General features: G+C 65.0%; 2 protein-coding genes across 3 annotated transcripts; both read left to right on the plus strand.

Moving 5' to 3' along the window:
• Nucleotides 1-405: 405 nt before the first annotated feature.
• On the plus strand, nt 406-11,259 carry HNRNPUL1 (heterogeneous nuclear ribonucleoprotein U like 1). Its single transcript, XM_074572158.1, is given in 15 exon segments — nt 406-550; nt 553-961; nt 1,083-1,156; nt 1,308-1,447; nt 1,532-1,631; nt 1,718-1,830; nt 1,950-2,057; nt 2,059-2,217; nt 2,312-2,434; nt 2,518-2,646; nt 4,557-4,725; nt 6,985-7,335; nt 9,465-9,655; nt 9,750-9,884; nt 11,017-11,259. Coding segments are annotated over 15 exon segments (2,361 nt in total). The 5' UTR covers nt 406-501; the 3' UTR covers nt 11,128-11,259.
• A 661-nt stretch (nt 11,260-11,920) lies between these two features.
• CCDC97 (coiled-coil domain containing 97) lies at nt 11,921-16,351 on the plus strand. 2 transcript variants are annotated; one of them, XM_074572156.1, is made up of 5 exons: nt 11,921-12,009; nt 12,515-12,807; nt 13,661-13,930; nt 14,037-14,151; nt 16,172-16,351. In XM_074572156.1, exons 2-5 carry the CDS (start codon nt 12,525-12,527, stop codon nt 16,278-16,280), a joined length of 777 nt encoding a protein of 258 aa, XP_074428257.1. In that variant the 5' UTR covers nt 11,921-12,009; nt 12,515-12,524; the 3' UTR covers nt 16,281-16,351. The 2 variants fall into 2 exon arrangements, with proteins under 2 accessions (XP_074428257.1, XP_074428258.1); XM_074572157.1 differs by having other exon boundaries at nt 12,007-12,038.
• The last annotated feature ends 2,663 nt before the right edge of the window (nt 16,352-19,014 follow it).

The raw sequence follows: 19,014 nt of genomic DNA on the forward strand, positions 1-19,014 counted from the left end.
GTGTCCCCCCCCATGGCTCCAATGGGGGGGGGGTGTTTCGTCGTCGTGTCCCGTCCCCCCCCCCCCCCCGCCCTGGGGAGCAGCTCTCTGTCACCGCTGTGTCCCCCCCCTCCCCAAATTCAGGGTGACCCCACGAGCAGGGGGACACCCTCATCCCCGTGGGGCCGCTGACGCCCCCCCCGCCCCCCCGAATAAACCCCTAACATTTAATTTATTTCCCAATTTCCCCCCCCCCCCCGCCTTTTTTTTTTCGCTTTTTTTGGGAAGATGGCGTCGACAACAACAGCCACGCCAGCGAGCCCCAGGGCTACCAGCCCTACGACCCCCCCGGCCTCAAACCCCGACGCCGAAACGGGCTACGAGAGGAGAGCTTTGGACCAAGACCCCCCGTCCTGCACCAAGGTAGGGGCCGGGGGGGGGGGGCCAGCGGCGGCACCGCGGCTGTGCCGGCCCCGGCCCCCTCCCTTCCCATTCCCTTCTCCCCCCCACCTCCCCGCAGAGATGAAGCCGCCGGAATCGAAGCCGGAAGAACCCCCCGCTCCCCCTTACAACGTCCCCCTCCTAATTACGCCCCCCCCACCCCCCCTTATAACATCCCCCCCCCTCCAACTTACAACGCGCCCCCCCCTCCCCCCCCGGCCGCTTACGGGCCGCCGCCGCCGGCCGCTTACGCCGCTCCCGCTTACACCCCTCCCGCTTACACCCCCCCGGCTCCCGGTTACACGGCGCCCCCCGCCCCCTACAGCACCCCCCCGGCCTACAGCACCCCCCCGCCCACCTACGGCACCCCCCCGACCTACAACGCGCCCCCCGCCCCCTACAGCACCCCCGGCCCCCCCCCTTACAACCCTCCCCCGGGGGGTTACAACGCGCCGGACCCGGTTCGGCCGCCGCAGCCCCGCAAACGGCCCTACGAGGAGCAACGGGGACGGGGTTACTACGAGCACCGCGAGGACAAGAGGTGGGGGACGACCCTCCCCACCCCCCCGACGCCCCAAAATTTAACACGCCGCCCCCCCCACCCTCTAAAATTTAGCCCCCCCCCCTTTTTTTTTTTTTTTTGTTCCGCCCCCCCCAACCAGGGGCCGCTCGCCGCAGCCGCCCGCCGAAGACGAGGAGGAGGATTTCGACGACACGCTGGTGGCCGTGGACACTTGTGAGCGCCCCCAAAAAAGCCCCGCGAGGAGGAAGGGGGACCGAATTCGGGGGGTGGGGACGGCTAATTTCTCTCCCCACCTCCCGCGCGCCCCCCCCCCCCCCCCCCCAACCCCAAAAAAAAAAAAAAAAAAAAAAAATTTATCTTACAGATAATTGCGATCTTCATTTCAAAGTGGCCCGGGACCGGTACAGCGGTTACCCCCTCACCATCGAGGGCTTCGCCTACCTCTGGTCGGGCGCTCGCGCCACCTACGGCGCGCGGCAGGGCCGCGTCTGCTACGAGATGAAGGTGACAAACCCCCCTCGGCGTCCCTTTTGTCACCTCTGTGTCCCCCCCCCCGGCCTCAACGACCTCCTGCTTTTTCCTCTTCAGGTTAACGAGGAAATCTCCGTCAAACACTTGCCCTCCACCGAGCCGGACCCTCACGTGGTGCGGGTGGGCTGGTCGCTGGATTCCTGCAGCACCCAGCTGGGTAAGGCGGGGGGTTTTTTTTTAGGGGGGGGGATGCTTTTCCCCCCCTACCTGAGTTATTTTAACCCCCCCCGCCCCTCTCACCAGGCGAGGAACCCTTTTCCTACGGTTACGGCGGCACCGGCAAAAAATCGACCAACTGCAAATTCGAAAACTACGGGGAAACCTTCGCCGAAAACGACGTCATCGCTTGCTTGGTGGTGGGTGGCGGCGGCACCGCCCGCGTCCCGTCGTCGTCCCCCCCCCTTGCCGTCCCCGATTCCTCGAGGGTCACGCCGCCGCGTCCTCTTGTCCCCCCCCCCTCTCTGCTCCCCGGCAGGATTTCGAGTGCGGGGAGGAGGTGGAGATGTCCTTCATGAAGAACGGCAAATGGCTGGGGGTGGCGTATCGGGTGCGGAAGGAGCTTTTGGGGGGCCGGGCCCTTTTCCCCCCACGTCCTGGTGAAAAACTGCGCCATCGAATTCAACTTCGGGCAACGGGAAGAGACTTATTTTTCCGTCCCCCCGGGTTTTACCTTCATCCAACACCTGCCCCTCGCCGACCGCGTCCGCGGCACCCTGGGCCCCAAGAGCAAAGCGGAATGCGAGGTGCGAAAAGCCGGGGATGGGGGGGACGGGGACACGGACGATGACGGGGCACGGGGGGGGGGGGGGACACGGCGTCACCGGCGTCTCCTCCCAGATCCTGATGATGGTGGGTTTGCCGGCCGCCGGCAAGACGACGTGGGCCGTCAAACACGCCGCCGCCAACCCCTCCAAGAAGTACAACATCCTGGGGACCAACGCCATCATGGATAAAATGAGGGTAAGGCTGCGGCGGCGCCGCGTTTCCCCACCTGTCGTGTGTCCCGTCCCCCCCCCTTCCACCCCCCCGCCTTTCTTTGCCAGGTGATGGGACTCCGGCGGCAGCGCAACTACGCGGGACGCTGGGACGTCCTCATCCAGCAGGCCACGCAGTGCCTCAACCGCCTCATCCAGATCGCCGCCCGCAAGAAACGCAACTACATCCTCGACCAGGTACCCCCGTCCCCCCGCGCCGTCCCCCTGTCCCCCGCGTCCCCGCGGTTCTCGGTGTCCACCCGCGAGAAACGCAGCGCCGTCCATCCACCGGGGCCGGCAGCGGGGACGGCCTGTGACATGCCGGCGTCCCCCGCCCCGGCCCGTGTTTCGCTCCTGGCATCTCCCGCGTTTGGCCCCCGCTGTCCCCACGTCCCTGTCTCTCCCGGTGTCCCCATGTCCCCCGCGTTTGGCTCCCGGTGTCCCCACCTCTCTGTGTCCCCCGCGTTTGGCCCCTGGTGTCCCCCCTCTCTCTCGGTGTCCCCCACAGTTGGCTCCTGGCATCCTTCCATGTCCCCCACGTTTGGCCCCTGGTGTCCCCCGCGTTTGGCTCCCGGTGTCCCCGCGTCCCCCGCGTTTGGCTCCCGGTGTCCCCGCGTCCCCCGCGTTTGGCTCCCGGTGTCCCCGCGTCCCCCGCGTTTGGCTCCCGGTGTCCCCGCGTCCCCCGCGTTTGGCTCCCGGTGTCCCCGCGTCCCCCGCGTTTGGCTCCCGGTGTCCCCGCGTCCCCCGCGTTTGGCTCCCGGTGTCCCCACCTCTCTGTGTCCCCCTGGCATCTGGCATCCTTCCGTGTCCCCGTGTCCCCCACGTTTGGCTCCCGGTGTCCCCATCCCTCTCAGTGTCCCAGTGTCCCCCACGTTTGGCTCCCGGTGTCCCCGTGTCCCCGGCATCCTTCGGTGTCCCCACCTCTCTCAGTGTCCCCCGTGTTTGGCCCCTGGTGTCCCCATCTCTCTCGGTGTCCCCATGTCCCCCACGTTTGGCTCCCGGTGTCCCCATCTCTCTCGGTGTCCCCATGTCCCCGGCGTCCTTCGGTGTCCCCATCTCTCTCAGTGTCCCCCGCGTTTGGCCCCTGGTGTCCCCCCTCTCTCTCGGTGTCCCGGTGTCCCCCGCCGTTGGCTCCTGGCATCCTTCCATGTCCCCTGTATTTGGCCCCTGGTGTCCCCATCCCACTTGGTGTCCCCATGTCCCCCACGTTTGGCTCCCGGTGTCCCCATCTCTCTCAGTGTCCCCCCCGTTTGGCCCCTGGTGTCCCCCCTCTCTCTCGGTGTCCCCATGTCCCCCCCGTTTGGCTCCCGGTGTCCCCATCCCTCTCGGTGTCCCCATGTCCCCGGTGTCCTTCAGTGTCCCCACCTCTCTCGCTGTCCCCCGTCTCTCTCGGTGTCCCCATGTCCCCCGCCGTTGGCTCCTGGCATCCTTCAGTGTCCCCATGTCCCCCACGTTTGGCTCCCGGTGTCCCCTGGCCACCCCACGTCCCCCTTGGTGTCCCCCCGTGTCCCCCGCTGCGTCTCGCCCCCCCCAGTGTCCCCTTGGTGTCCCCCCGTGTCCCCCACTGTGTCTTGCTCCCCCCCCAGTGTCCTCCTCAGTGTCCCCCCGTGTCCCCCGCTGCGTCTCGCCCCCCCCCAGTGTCCCCTTGGTGTGCCCCCGTGTCCCCCCGCTGCCTCTCTTCCCCCCCCCGGTGTCCCCCCGTGTCCCCTGCTGCGTCTCGGTGTCCCCTGGTGTCCCCCCAGTGGCGTCTCGGTGTCCCCCCGTGTCCCCCGCTGCGTCTCTTCCCCCCCCAGTGTCCCCCACGTCCCTCGGTGTCCCCATCCGCAGGTGACTGACCCAAACCCTTGGGGGCCGCCTCTGGTGCCACCCCCCCGTCCCCAAAGCTCATGGCGTCCTCTTCCTCTTCCCGCTAAAAACGTCTATTTAGGAGACCGAAAAAGCCCCTTTTCCCCCCCAAAGCGGCGGGACGAGGAGAAGGGGCCGTTTCTTTCTGCTCCTTTCGCTTTAGGGTGGCGGGGGGGGGGGGGTGGCAAATAAAAAAAAAAAAAGCCCCCCCCCCACCCCCAACTGGGGCAAATAACTGGCTTTTACGGGTTCTCGACCGGCAGACCAACGTCTACGGCTCGGCCCAGCGCCGAAAAATGCGTCCCTTCGAGGGCTTCCAACGCAAGGCCATCGTCATCTGCCCCAGCGACCAGGACCTGCGGGACCGCACCGTCAAACGCACCGACGAGGAGGGCAAGGACGTCCCCGACCACGCCGTGCTGGAGATGAAAGGTGGGGGGCCGGGGGGGGGGCACGCGTCGGTTGGTCGGTTGGGTGGTTTTGGTTGTTTTTTTTTTTAACCTTTTCCCACCCGTTTCGGCACGGCCGGAGGGAGAGGTGGGGGGGGGCGCCGGGCTGCCTCGGCTTCAGCGAGGCCTGCGGTCGGCCCCGGCCTCCTCCTCCTCCTCCTCCTCCTCCTCCTCCTCCTCGGGAAGCGTGGGGCGGATGAAGGGACGGGGGGGCAGGGGGCGGGGGGTGGAAAACTGGCTGAAAGGCAGAGCGCGGAGGGTGGTGGTTAGGGGCACAGAGTCGAGTTGGGGGTCAGCAGTGAGGCTAGTTGGGGGTCGGCGACGAGCGGGTCTAGTTGGGGGTCGGCGACGAGCGGGTCTAGTTGGGGGTCGGCGACGAGCGGGTCTAGTTGGGGGTCGGCGATGAGTCTAGTTGGAGGTCACTGATGAGTCTAGTTGGGGGTCAGCGACAAGTGGGTCTAGTTGGGGGTTGGCGATGAATCCAGTTGGGGGTCAGCAATGAGCGGGTCTAGTTGGGGGTCGGCAATGAGTCTAGTTGGGGGTCAGCAACAAGTGGGTCTAGTTGGGGGTCAGTGATGAATCTAGTTGGGGGTCGGCGACGAGAGAGTCTAGTTGGGGGTCGGCGATGAGTCTAGTTGGGGGTCAGCGACAAGTGGGTCTAGTTGGGGGTTGGCAATGAGTCTAGTTGGAGGTCGGCGATGAATCCAGTTGGGGGTCGGCGATGAGCAGGTCTAGTTGGGGGTCAGCGATGAGCAGGTCTAGTTGGGGGTCAGCGACAAGTGGGTCTAGTTGGGGGTCAGTGATGAATCTAGTTGGGGGTCGGCGACGAGCGGGTCTAGTTGGGGGTCGGCAATGAGTCTAGTTGGGGGTTGGTGATGAGCAAGTCTAGTTGGGGGTTGACGATGAGTCTAGTTGGGGGTCAGCGACAAGTGGGTCTAGTTGGGGGTCGGCAACAAGTGGGTCTAGTTGGGGGTCGGCGATGAGTCTAGTTGGGGGTCGGCGATGAGTCTAGTTGGGGGTCAGCGACAAGTGGGTCTAGTTGGGGGTCAGTGATGAGAGCGAGTCTAGTTGGGGGTCGGTGATGACTCTAGTTGGGGGTCGGCGACGAGTGGGTCTAGTTGGGGGTCAGTGATGACCCTAGTTGGGGGTTGGTGACCCCAATTAGGGTGAAGGAGACCCCAGTTAGCACCACAGGACCCCAATTAGGGTGACAGGGACCTCAATTAGTGTCCCGGGGACCCCAATTGTCACCCCAGGACCCCAATTAGTGCCATGGGGCTCCCAATTAGCGCCCCGGGGACCCCAGTTAGGGTGATGGGGACCCCAATTAGTGCCATGGGGCCCCCAATTAGCACCACAGGACCCCAATTAGTTTGATGGGGACCCCAATTAGCACCACGGGGACCCCAATTAGCACCCCAGGACCCCAATTAGCGCCCCGGGGACCCCAATTAGCGCCCCAGGACCCCACTTAGGCTGACGGGGCCCCCAATTGTCACCCCAGGCCCCCAATTAATTTGATGGGGGCCCCCAATTAGCGCCCTGGGGACCCCAATTAATTCGACGGGGCCCCCAATTGTCACCCCAGGACCCCAATTAATTTGATGGGGGCCCCCAATTAGCGCCCCAAGACCCCAATTAATTTGACGGGGTCCCCCAGTTAGCACCCCAGGACCCCAATTAGTTTGATGGCGACCCCAATTAGCGCCCCGGGGACCCCAATTAATTTGACGGGGCCCCCAATTGTCACCCCAGGACCCCAATTAGGGTGATGGGGGCCCCCAATTAGCGCCCCAGGGACCCCAATTAATTCGACGGGGCCCCCAATTAGCGCCCCGGGGACCCCAATTAGCGCCCCAGGACCCCACTTAAGCTGATGGGGCCCCCAATTGTCACCCCAGGACCCCAATTAATTTGATGGGGACCCCAATTAGCGCCCCGGGGACCCGAATTAATTTGACGGGGGCCCCCAATTAGCGCCCCGGGGCCCCCAATTAGCGCCCCAGGACCCCAATTAATTTGACGGGAGCCCCCAATTAGCGCCCCAGGACCCCAATTAGGGTGACGGGGACCCTCATTACACCCCCCCCCCGCCCGCCCCGGGGACCCCAATTCGCGCCTCCCAACGCTCTGTGATGGAGACGCTGATGATAACGATGACGGTGCTGATTGTAACGATGATGATGATGATGATGATGATGAAGATGATGATGATGATTTTTATTCCCCCCCCCCCCCGCAGCCAATTTCACGCTGCCGGAGGCGGGGGAGTTCCTGGACGCGGTGCTGTACGTGGAGCTGCAGCGGGAGGAAGCGGAGGTTTTGGTGCGACGCTACAACGAGGAAGGGCGGAACGCCGGCCCCCCCCCGGAGAAACGCTTCGAGGCCGGGGCGGGGGGAGGAGGAGGAGGAGGAGGAGGAGGAGGGGGGGGGACGGGGGGGGGAGGACGCCCCCCGCCTTTTCGGGGACGGGGGGGGTTCCAACGCGGCACCGGCGGCGGCACCGGCGGCGGCACCGGCACGACCTCGGCCCGGGGCGGCTTCCAGAACCGCGGCGGCGGCTTCCGCGGGGGCAACGGCGGCACCGGAACAGGTAGGACACACCCCCCCCCCCCCCTTTTCCTGACACCCCCCCCTTTTCCTGACACCCCCCCCCCTTTTCCTGACACCCCCCTCCCTTTTCCTGACACCCCCCTCCCTTTTCCTGACACCCCCTCCCTTTTCCTGACACCCCCCTCCCTTTTCCTGACACCCCCCTCCCTTTTCCTGACACCCCCCTCCCTTTTCCTGACACCCCCCCCCCTTTTCCTGACACCCCCTCCCTTTTCCTGACACCCCCCCCCCTTTTCCTGACACCCCCCTCCCTTTTCCTGACACCCCCCTCCCTTTTCCTGACACCCCCCTCCCTTTTCCTGACACCCCCCTCCCTTTTCCTGACACCCCCCCCTTTTCCTGACACCCCCCTCCCTTTTCCTGACACCCCCCTCCCTTTTCCTGACACCCCCCTCCCTTTTCCTGACACCCCCTCCCTTTTCCTGACACCCCCCTCCCTTTTCCTGACACCCCCCTCCCTTTTCCTGACACCCCCCCCTTTTCCTGACACCCCCCTCCCTTTTCCTGACACCCCCCTCCCTTTTCCTGACACCCCCCCCCTTTTCCTGACACCCCCCTCCCTTTTCCTGACACCCCCCTCCCTTTTCCTGACACCCCCCCCCTTTTCCTGACACCCCCCTCCCTTTTCCTGACACCCCCCCCCTTTTCCTGACACCCCCCCCTTTTCCTGACACCCCCCCCCTTTTCCTGACACCCCCCCCCTTTTCCTGACACCCCCCCCCTTTTCCTGACACCCCCCCCCCTTTTCCTGACATCCTCCCCCTTTTCCTGACACCCCCCCCTTTTCCTCCCCTTTTCCTCCCCTTTTCCTCCCCTTTTCCTCCCCTTTTCCTCCCCTTTTCCTCCCCTTTTCCTCCCCTTTTCCTCCCCCTTTTCCTCCCCCTTTTCCTCCCCCTTTTCCTCCCCCTTTTCCTCCCCCTTTTCCTCCCCCTTTTCCTCCCCCTTTTCCTCCCCCTTTTCCTCCCCCTTTTCCTCCCCCTTTTCCTCCCCCTTTTCCTCCCCTTTTCCTCCCCTTTTCCTCCCCTTTTCCTCCCCTTTTCCTCCCCTTTTCCGCCCCCTTTTCCGCCCCCTTTTCCGCCCCCTTTTCCGCCCCCTTTTCCGCCCCCTTTTCCGCCCCCTTTTCCGCCCCCTTTTCCGCCCCCTTTTCCGCCCCCTTTTCCTCCCCCTTTTCCTCCCCCTTTTCCTCCCCCTTTTCCTCCCCCTTTTCCTCCCCCTTTTCCTCCCCCTTTTCCTCCCCCTTTTCCTCCCCTTTTCCTCCCCTTTTCCTCCCCTTTTCCTCCCCTTTTCCGCCCCCTTTTCCGCCCCCTTTTCCGCCCCCTTTTCCGCCCCCTTTCCGCCCCCTTTTCCGCCCCCTTTTCCGCCCCCTTTTCCGCCCCCTTTTCCGCCCCCTTTTCCTCCCCCTTTTCCTCCCCCTTTTCCTCCCCCTTTTCCTCCCCCTTTTCCTCCCCCTTTTCCTCCCCCTTTTCCTCCCCCTTTTCCTCCCCCTTTTCCTCCCCCTTTTCCTCCCCCTTTCCTCCCCCTTTTCCTCCCCCTTTTCCGCCCCTTCCCCCCCCCTTTTTCCTCCTCCCCCCCCTTTTTCCTCCTCCCCCCCCTTTTTCCTCCTCCCCCCCCTTTTTCCTCCTCCCCCCCCTTTTTCCTCCTCCCCCCCCTTTTTCCTCCTCCCCCCCTTTTTCCTCCTCCCCCCCCTTTTTCCTCCTCCCCCCCCTTTTTCCTCCTCCCCCCCCTTTTTCCTCCTCCCCCCCTTTTTCCTCCTCCCCCCCCTTTTTCCCTCCTCCCCCCCCTTTTTCCTCCTCCCCCCCCTTTTTCCTCCTCCCCCCCCTTTTTCCTCCTCCCCCCCCTTTTTCCTCCTCCCCCCCCTTTTTCCTCCTCCCCCCCTTTTTCCTCCTCCCCCCCCTTTTTCCTCCTCCCCCCCCTTTTTCCTCCTCCCCCCTTTTTCCTCCTCCCCCCCCTTTTTCCTCCTCCCCCCCTTCCTGACTCCCCCCTTTTTTTCCCCCTTTTCCCTTCCTTCCCCCCCGGCCCCCCCCTTTTCCTTTCCCCCGCGCCCCCCCCCCCAGCGCTGCCCCCCCTCCTCTGTCTGTGTCCCCATCGTGTCCCGTCCCCCCCCCACAGGATTCCACCGGGGCGCTTACACCCCCCCTCGCTGGGCCACCAACAACCGCGACTCGGCCACTGCCAACCGGGGGGGCTACAACCGCACCCCCCAACCGGCCCCCGCCTACAGCCCCCCCCGCGCCAACGCCGGGGGCTACAAAACCACCACCGGGGCCACCGCCACCCCCCCCAGCTACCAGGGCCAGCAGGTGACACCCCCCCCCACCCCCCCCCCCCGGCCACCTTTGGGTGCCCCCCCAGCACCCAGCCCCCACCTCTGACCCCCCCCCCCCCCCCCCGCAGGGTGGCTACGGCCAAGGTGGCTACAACCCCCCCAGTTATGGCTACGGAGGCTACGGGGGCTACGGGCAGAGCTACCCCCAGGGGCCCCCCCCCGGCGGGCAGAGCTACGGGCAGAGCTACGGGCAGTACCAGCAGGTGCCGCTTTTGGGGGGAAAAACCCCGGATTTGGGAGGGTTTTTTTTGAGGGGGGAGGGAAAGGGCGGGGTTTAGCCGGGGCGGGGGGGAAATTCCGGGGTTTGGGGAGGGAAAATGCCCATTTTTGGAGAAACGGGACGGGATTTCGGGGTGGGAAAAGGGCGCTTTGGGGAGGAAGGGGATGGGGCGGGGGGGGGGGGGGGGAAATTCCCGGTTTTGGGAAGAGGATGGGATTTGGGGTGGGAAAACGCCCGTTTGGGGAGGGAAAGGGTGGGGTTGGGGGTGAAAAACCTTACTTTCGGGAGGGCGGGGATGGGATTTGGGGAGGAAAAGCCCCTTTTTGGGTGGGAAAGTCCCTTCTTGGGCCGTCGGGGATGGGATTTTGGGAGGAAAAGCCCCTTTTTGGGTGGAAAAGCCCCTTTTTGGGATGCCGGGAATGGATTGGGGGAGGAAAAGCCCCTTTTTGGGTGGAAAAGTCCCTTTTTGGGATGTCGGGGATGGGATTTGGGGAGGAAAAGCCCCTTTTTGGGGAGGGTGGGAATGGGATTTGGGGTGAAAAACTCCCTTTTTGGGAGGGTGGGGGTGGGATTGGGGGAGGAAAAGCCCCTTTTTGGGTGGAAAAGCTGCTTTTTGGGACGCCGGGGATGGGATTTGGGGAGGAAAAGCCCCTTTTTTGGGTGGAAAAGCCCCTTTTTGGGATGTCGGGGATGGGATTTTGGGAGGAAAAGCCCCTTTTTGGGATGTCGGGGATGGGATTTGGGTGGAAAACTTCCCTTTTTGGGTGGAAAACTCCCATTTTGGGATGTCGGGGATGGGATTTGGGGTGGAAAACTCCCTTTTTGGGTGGAAAACTCCCTTCTTGGGATGTCGGGGATGGGATTGGGGGAGGAAAAGCCCCTTTTTGGGTGGAAAAGTCCCTTTTGGGATGTCGGGGATGGGATTGGGGGAGGAAAAGCCCCTTTTTGGGGTGGAAAAGTCCCATTTTGGGATGTCGGGGATGGGATTGGGGGAGGAAAAGCCCCTTTTCGGGGCAAGTTGAGGAGGGGATTTTGGGGCATTTTCTCAACGTTTTTGGGGGGGGGGGGGGTGACACGGGGGTCCTCACCCCCTTTTTCCCCCCCCCCCTTCCCAGTATGCCCAGTGGAACCAGTACTACCAGCAGCAGGGCCCCTGGCCCCCCTATTACAGCACCTACGACTACGGGGGCTACGGCAGCTCCCAGGGGGGGGCCAGCGCCCAGTGACACCCCCCCCCCAACCCCCCCCCCGCCCTCCCCAACCCCCCCCCTCCCCCCCAGCTCTGTGTGTGTGTGTGTGTGTGTGTCCCCCTCCCCCCTCCTCTTTCCCGCCCCCCCCCCCCAAAAAAAAACAACAAAGTTGCGTTTTTTTTTCTCTTCGTCTGTTAAAAAAAAAAAAAAAAAAAAAAAAAAAAAAAAGATTATTTTTAACCTCGAAACAGACTCGCATGGTCAAAACCCACCCCCCCCCCCAAGAGACACCCCCCCCAGCTCCTTTCCCCTTTTTAGGCCACATTTCTCCCTTTTTAAGCCCAATTTCCCCTTTTTAAGCCCAGTTTCCCTCTTTCCGCGCCCCCCCCCCCCTTTCCCCTTTTTTGGGGCCACGTTTCTCCCTTTTGGGGTCGTTTCCCACCCCCCCCACCCCCCCCCCCCCCCCAAATTAAACCCATTTTCCTTATTTTTCACCCCATTTTCAGTGCCTTCCCCCCACCCCCCTTTCCCCCATCCAAGTGGGGGCGCTTTAGCGGAATTTCGCTTTTTTCCTCCCCGTTTTGGGGTGCGGTTTTTTTTGGGGGGGGGCGGGGGGGGGGGGGGTTTACTGCCCCACCAGGGAAGGAAGGAAATAAAAAATAATTTATAAAAAAAAAAAAAAAAAAAGAGGAAAACGGCCCCAACCGCCGCCTGCCCCTCCCCCGTCTCGCCTTTCTCCCCCCCCCCCCCCCCCCCCCGCCCGTTTTTGGGGTGGATTTAGGGGTTTTTGGGTGTCATGGGGGGGAGCAAAGTGCCCCGGAACCTTCGGCGCGGGGTCGTTGTTTCCATCCTCCCCCGTTCCCCCAACCGTGCGCGATCCCGGAAGTGACGTCGCGGCGGGACGCCGGGCGGCGGCGGGTGAGGCGGGCGGGGTCGCGTTTAAACGGGTCCGGGCGGTTCCGGAGGTTGCGGGGCGGGGGGGGGTCCCTCGGCGTGTGTGTGTGTGTCCCCCCCCCCCGCGCTTTCCTGAGGGAATTGGGGTCCCCTGAAACGTCCCCCCCCCCCACTTTCCTGAGGGAATTGGGGTCCCTGAGGGATTTGGGGGGGTCCCCTGAAATGACACCCCCCCCCTTTCCCTGAGGCCTTTGGGGGTCCCCTGAGGGATTTGGGCGTCCCCTGGGGGGGGGGGGGCGGCCCCCCCTTTTCTGAGGCCTTTGGGGTCCCCTGTGGGGTGTCGTCGTCCCCCCCCCCCCTCCTTCCCTGAGGGATTTGGGGTCCCCTTGCGCGGGGGGGGTGGGGGGAATCCCCCCCTTCCCTGAGCCCTTTGGGTCCCGGAGGGTTTTGGGGTCCCCTGGGGGGGGGTGTCGTGTCCCCCCCGCCTTTCCCTGAGCCCTTTGGGGTCCCCTTGTCCCCCCCCCCGCAGCCGAGGGACCATGGCGGGGTGGGACCCCAAAACCGAGGGGACCCCGATGTCGCCGAGCCGGAGCCGGACCCCGCAGCGCCCCAAGGAGGGGGCCCCGCGGTCGCCGGCGGGGTGTCCCCCCCCCGCCATAGAAGGGGACCCCAAAACGTCCCCGCCGAGGGCGGTCGCCGACGCCTGGGCCCCCCCGGGGGCTAAACGGGACCCCCCCAAAATGTGGGGGCGCCCCCGCCGCTCCCCAGCCCGCACCCGCCTCCGCAACCGCCGCTACGCGGCCCTGCGCCAGCTCATCCGAGGTCTGCGGGGGGGGCACGGCCCCGGGGGGGGGGGGGGCACGGCACCGGGGGTCCCCCCGAAGTCCCCGGGGGGGTCCCCAATGGCCTGGGGGGGGGGGGAGGGCTCTGAAGTCTCCAGGGGGTCTTTGAGGTCCCTGGGGGGGGGTCCCTGAGGTCCCGGGGGGGGTCCCCAATGGCCTGGGGGGGCCTGAAGTCTCCAGGGGGTCCCCAGTGTCCCCGGGGGGGGTCCCCAATGGCCTGGGGGGGTCCCTGAAGTCTCCAGGGGGTCTTTGAGGTCCCTGGGGGGGGGTCCTTGGGGGTCGGGGGGGGTCCCTGAGGTCCTGGGGGGGTCCCCAATGGCCTGGGGGGGTCCCTGAAGTATCCAGGGGGTCTTTGAGGTCCCTGGGGGGGGTCCCTGAGGTCCCGGGGGGGTCCCCAATGTCCCCGGGGGGGGGGTCCCTGACGTCTCCAGAGGGTCTTTGAGGTCCCTGGGGGGGGTCCCCAATGTCCCCGGGGGGGGTCCCCAATGGCCGGGGGGGTCCCCGGTGGGGGGGGGCCGAAGTCTCCAGGGGGTCCCCGATGACCCCTGAGGTTTTGGCCCCCCCCCCCCCCATCTCCTTTAGTCTTTGGGCCCCCCCCATTTTCCCCCTGGGTTTTTTTTGGGGGGGGGGTCCCTTTATCCACACCCGCCCCCCCCCAGGCTTTAGCATTTCCCCCCCCCACCTCTTTTCCCCATGTCTTTTGGCCGGGCAGGGGGGGGGCCGCTTTCCTCTTCGGTCTGGGGCCACCCCCCCGCATTTCCCCTGGGATTTTAAGGTGGGGGGGTGGGGGGGGGTCCCCCCAAATTTTCACACCCCCCCCCCTTGTTCCGCAGCCGGCGAGTACTTCAGCGAGGAGGAGATGCGGGCGCGGGAACCCCTCCTCTACCAGCACTACATCGGGCAATACCTGGAGGCAGCGGCGGGGGGGGGGGCCGAAACCACCTCGCCGGGGGTCCCGGCGCCCCCCCCCCGCGTTTTTTTTGCGGGGGGGGCACCCCCTCCCCAACCCCGCTCTCTGACGGGGCTCCTGCTGCGCTCGCTGGAGGAGGCGGCCGTTCGGCGACGCTTGCGGCGGCAGCGCCTGCGGGACGGCGACAGCACAGGTCAGCCCCCCCCCCCCCCAACAACAACGATTTTGGGGGGGGGGTTTCATCATTCCCGGGGGGGGGTAACATCTCTGTGCCCCCCCCCCCCCACTCCGGCCCCCAGATGAAGAAGGGGACGCGGTGCCGGACGCGGGCGAGCGAGCCGTGCTGCGGGAGGAGTTCACCACCCGCATGTACCAGCGCTTTTTGGACGGGGAGGACGGCGATTTTGACTACAGGTGACCCCCCCCGCGGGGAAAAGGGGGGGGGGGCACAGAATTGGGGGGGGGGGGCCCCCCGACCCCAAAAAAAAGACCCCCCCCAAGGAACCCAGGGCTCTGGGAACCTCCCCCCAGGACCCCCTTCAACCCCTTCCCAAGGGCTCCCTAAAGTCCCCCCCCTTTAACCCCCCCTCTTTGTGCCCCCCCCGCCCCAAAGTGCCCCCCCCCCTTAACCCCCCCCACTTTGTGCCCCCTCCCCCCAAAAAAAACACCCCCAGTGGAACCCAGGGCTCTGGGACCCTCCCCATCTCCCTCCCCAGGACCCCCTTCAACCCCTTCCCAAGGGCTCCCTGAAGTGCCCCCCCCCCAAAAAAAGTGCCCCCCCCGCCCCAAAGTGCCCCCCCCTTAACCCTCCCCCCTTTGTGCCCCCCCCCCAAAATCCCCCCCCCAAGGGCACCCAACCTCTGGGACCCTCCCCAGGACCCCCTTCAACCCCTTCCCAAGGGCTCCCTGAAGTGTGTCCCCCCTCTCTTTAACCCCCCCCCTTTGTGCTCCCCCCGCCCCAAAGTGCCCCCCCCTTTAATCCCCCCCCCACTTTGTGCCCCCCCCCAAAGAAAAAAAAAAACCCCAAGGGAACCCAGGGCTCTGGGACCCTCCCCATCTCCCTCCCAGGCCCCCTCTCAACCCCTTCCCAAGGGCTCCCTGAAGTGCCCCCCCCCCCTCCTTTAACCCCCCCCCCTTGTGCCCCCCCCGCCCCAAAGTGCCCCCCCCTTTAACCCCCCCACTTTGGACACCCCCCCCCCAAAAAAATCCCCTCCAGTGGAACCCAGGGCTCTGGGAACCTCCCCCCAGGACCCCCTTCAACCCTTCCCAAGGGCTCCCTAAAGTGCCCCCCCCTTAACCCCCCTCTTTGTGCCCCCCCCGCCCCAAAGTGCCCCCCCCTTTAACCCCCCCCCCCACTTTGGACACCCCCCCCCAAAAAAAACCCCCCCAAGGGAACCCTGGGGTCTGGGACCCTCCCCATCTCCCTCCCCAGGACCCCCTTCAACCCCTTCCCAAGGGCTCCCTAAAGTCCCCCCCCCTTTAACCCCCCCCCACTTTGTGCCCCCCCCGCCCCAAAGTGCCCCCCCCTTTAACCCTCCCCACTTTGTGCCCCCCCCCCCAAAAAAAAACCCCCCAAGGGAACCCAGGGCTCTGGGAACCTCCCCCCAGGACCCCTTCAACCCCTTCCCAAGGGCTCCCTAAAGTGCCCCCCCCCCCAAAAAAGTGCCCCCCCCGCCCCAAAGTGCCCCCCCCCCCCTTTAACTCTTCCCCTTTGTGCCCCCCCCCAAAACCCCCCCCCCAAGGGCACCCAGCCTCTGGGACCGTCCCCATCTCCCTCCCAGGCCCCCTCTCAACCCCTTCCCAAGGGCTCCCTGAAGTGCCCCCCCCCCCCCCCCCCCAAGTGCCCCCCCCGCCCCAAAGTGCCCCCCCCTTTAACCCCCCCCACTTTGGACCCCCCCCCCCCCAAAAAAACCCCCCCAAGGGAACCCAGGGCTCTGGGACCCTCCCCATCTCCCTCCCCAGGACCCCCTTCAACCCCTTCCCAAGGGCTCCCTGAAGTGCCCCCCCCCTCCTTTAACGCCCCCCCGCCCCAAACTGCCCCCCCCCTTAACCCTCCCCACTTTGTGCCCCCCCCCCCCCCCCCAAAACCCCCCCCCCAAGGGCACCCAACCTCTGGGACCCTCCCCATCTCCCCCCCAGGCCCCCTCTCAACCCCTTCCCAAGGGCTCCCTAAAGTGCCCCCCCTCCCCCCAAAGTGCCCCCCCCGCCCCAAAGTGCCCCCCCCTTTAACCCCCCCCACTTTGGGACCCCCCCCCCAAAAAAACCCCCCCCAAGGGAACCCCGGGGTCTGTGACCCTCCCCATCTCCCCCCAGGACCCCCTTCAACCCCTTCCCAAGGGCTCCCTGAAGTGCCCCCACCCAAAAAAGTGCCCCCCCCCCCCCCCAAAGTGCCCCCCCCTTTACCCCCCCCCCCATTTTGTGCCCCCCCCCGCAGCCAAGTGGATGAAAACCCCGACCTGGACAACCTGGACATCGTTTCGCGGGACGCCGAGGAGCGGTATTTCGACGCCGAGGAGCCCAGCGCCGCCCCCCAGCTCGATTAGGGCAACCCCCGCCCCCCCCCCGGCGCCCTCCCCCCCCCCCAAAAAAAAATAATATAAGGTGACCCCCCCCCAAAAAAAAAAAAAAAAAAAAACCAAAAAAACCACCCCCCGCAAGGGGAAATGGTCCCTCCCTGTCCATCGTGGGTAGGGAAACCCCCCCCCCCCCCAAAATTTTCCTCCTGACCCCCCCCATTTCTCCCCCCCCCATTTCTCTTCCCGACACCCCCCCCCATTTCTCCTCATGACCCCCCCATTTCTCCCCCCCCCCCATTTCTCTTCCTGAACCCACCCCCCCCCTCAATTTCTCCTCATGACCCCCCCATGGCTGTTTTTGACCCCCCCCCCCCATTTCTCCTCTTGACCCCCCCACGCCTCTTTTTGACCCCCCCCCATTTCTCTTACTGACACCCCCCCCATTTCTCCTCATGACCCCCCCCATTTCTCCCCCCCCCTCATTTTTCCTCATGACCCCCCCCCATGGCTGTTTTTGACCCCCCCCTCCCCCCATTTCTCCTCTTGACCCCCCCACGCCTCTTTTTGACCCCCCCCCATTTCACTTACTGACACCCCCCCCCCCCCCCCCATTTTTCCTCCTGACCCCCCCCCCCGGTTCCTCCTGACCCCCCCCCCATTTCTCCTCCCGACCCCCCCCCCCCCCCCAGCTCTTTTTGACCCCCCCCCCATTTTTCCTCCTGACCCCCCCGGTTCCTCCTGACCCCCCCCCATTTCTCCTCCCCCCCCCATTTTTCCTCCTAGCCCCCCCCCGGTTCCTCCCGACCCCCCCCTCAGGTCCCGTCCCCCCCCCCCCAGCCCCACACCCCGGGGGGGGGGCGATGACTCGCCGCGGGTCACCGTGGGTGGCCGCCGGCCACCGCATCCCCCCCTCGTGCCCCCCCCCGCCTTGTCCCCGGGGGGGGGCCCCCGGTTTCCTGCCCCCCCCCCAGGAAGGATATTTTTAGCCCTTTCCGCCCCCGTGGGGCCCAGACGCTGCCGGGGGGGGGGGCACGATGGGGCCGCGGGGGGGGGACAGGACACAAATGCCGCCCCCCCCCCCCCCCTCCAAACACCTGGGTCCCTCACTCGCCCTCCCCCCCCCCAATTTTTCTCCCCCCCCCCCCCATTTTTCTGCCCCCCCTTTTTTTTCTCTTCCCCCCCATTTTTTTTTCTCTCCCCCCCCCATTTTTCCTCCCCACATTTTTTCTCCCCCCCCATTTTTTCTCCCCCCCCCCCCCCCCGTTTCTCCCCCCCCCATTTTTCCCCCCCATTTTTTCTCCCCCCTTTTCTGCCCCCCCCATGTTTTTCTCCCCCCCCCCGGTTTTTTCCTCCCTCCCCCCATTTGTTCCCCCCCCCCATTTTTTTCTCCCCCCCCCATTTTTTTTTCCCCCCCTTTTTCTCTCCCCCCATTTCTGCCCCCCCCTTTTTCCCCCCCATTTTTTCTCCCCCCCCTTTTTTTCTCCCCCCCCATTTTTTCTCCCCCCCCTTTTCTCCCCCCCATTTTTTTCTCCCCCCCATTTTTTCTCCCCCCCCCCCATTTTTCTCCCCCTCCTTTTTTCTGTCCCCCTCTTCGTTTCTCCCCCCCCCATTTTTTCCTTTCTCCCCCCATTTTTCCTCCTCCCCATTCCCCCCCCCCATTTCCCCCCCCCCTTTTTTCTCCCTCTCCCCCCTTTTTTCTCCCCCCCCTTTTTTCTCCCCCCTTTTTTCTCTCTCCCCCCCATTTTTCCCTCCCCCCCTTTTTCTCTCTCTCCCCCCCCATTTTTTTTCTCCCACCCCCCCGGCTTTTTTCCTCCCCCCTCCTTTTTTCCTCCTCCCCCCCCTCCATTTTTCTCCCCCCTTTTCTCTCTTCCCCCCCTTTTCTCCCCCCCATTTTTTCTCCCCCCCTTTTTATCTCCCCCCCTTTTTTTCCCTCCCCCCCTTTTTTTCTCCCCCCCTTTTTTCTCCCCCCCTTTTTTTCTCCCCCCCTTTTTTTCTCCCCCCCTTTTTTTCTCCCCCCCCTTTTTTTCTCCCCCCCATTTTTTCTCCCTCCCTCCCCCCATTTTTTCTCCTTCCCCCCCATTTTTCCTCCCCCCCTTTCTCTCTCTCCCCCCCCATTTTTTTTCTCCGCCCCCCTCGCTTTTTCCCTCCCCCCTTCCATCTTTCTCCCCACCCCCCCTCAAAAAAAAAGCAGAACCACCCCCCCCCTCCCCCCCCCCAACCCCCCAAGAGGAACTGACTCAAAGGTATAAATAAGGGGGTGGTTTTTTTTTCTTTTGGGTTGGTTTTTTTTTTTTTTTGGAGGGGTGGGGTTTTTCGGGGGGGGGGGGTTTTGGGGTGTGGGGGGGTGTGGGGGGGGGTATTGTCGGCGGGGGGGGGGGGTCAGCTGCACTTGCAGGCCCGCACCACCATGTCGGAGAGCTGCTCCACCCGCGCCTTGCGCCCCACGTAGTAGACGATGGGGAGGGGGTCCAGGGTCTGGGGGACGCAGCAGGGGGCGGCCGAGGCCCCCGGGTTGTGCTGGTTGTACAGAGCCAGCACCTGGGGGGGGGGGGACAAAAAAAAAAAAAAAAGTGACCCCCCCCCCAAAAAAAGCCCCAAAAATTAGGGCCTCCCCCTTTCTTTCCCCCTCAAAATTAGGGGTGGATCCCAGGTTTGGGGGATGGGGGGGGGGAGTTGGCCAGGACCCCCCCCCCCCCCAATCCCGAAAGTGCCCCCCCCCCCCCCCCCAATGAGACACCCCCCCCCCCCCCCCCAAAAAATA

The sequence above is a fragment of the Larus michahellis genome, unplaced genomic scaffold (genome assembly GCF_964199755.1).
Source record: "Larus michahellis unplaced genomic scaffold, bLarMic1.1 SCAFFOLD_564, whole genome shotgun sequence".
NCBI lineage: Eukaryota > Metazoa > Chordata > Aves > Charadriiformes > Laridae > Larus > Larus michahellis.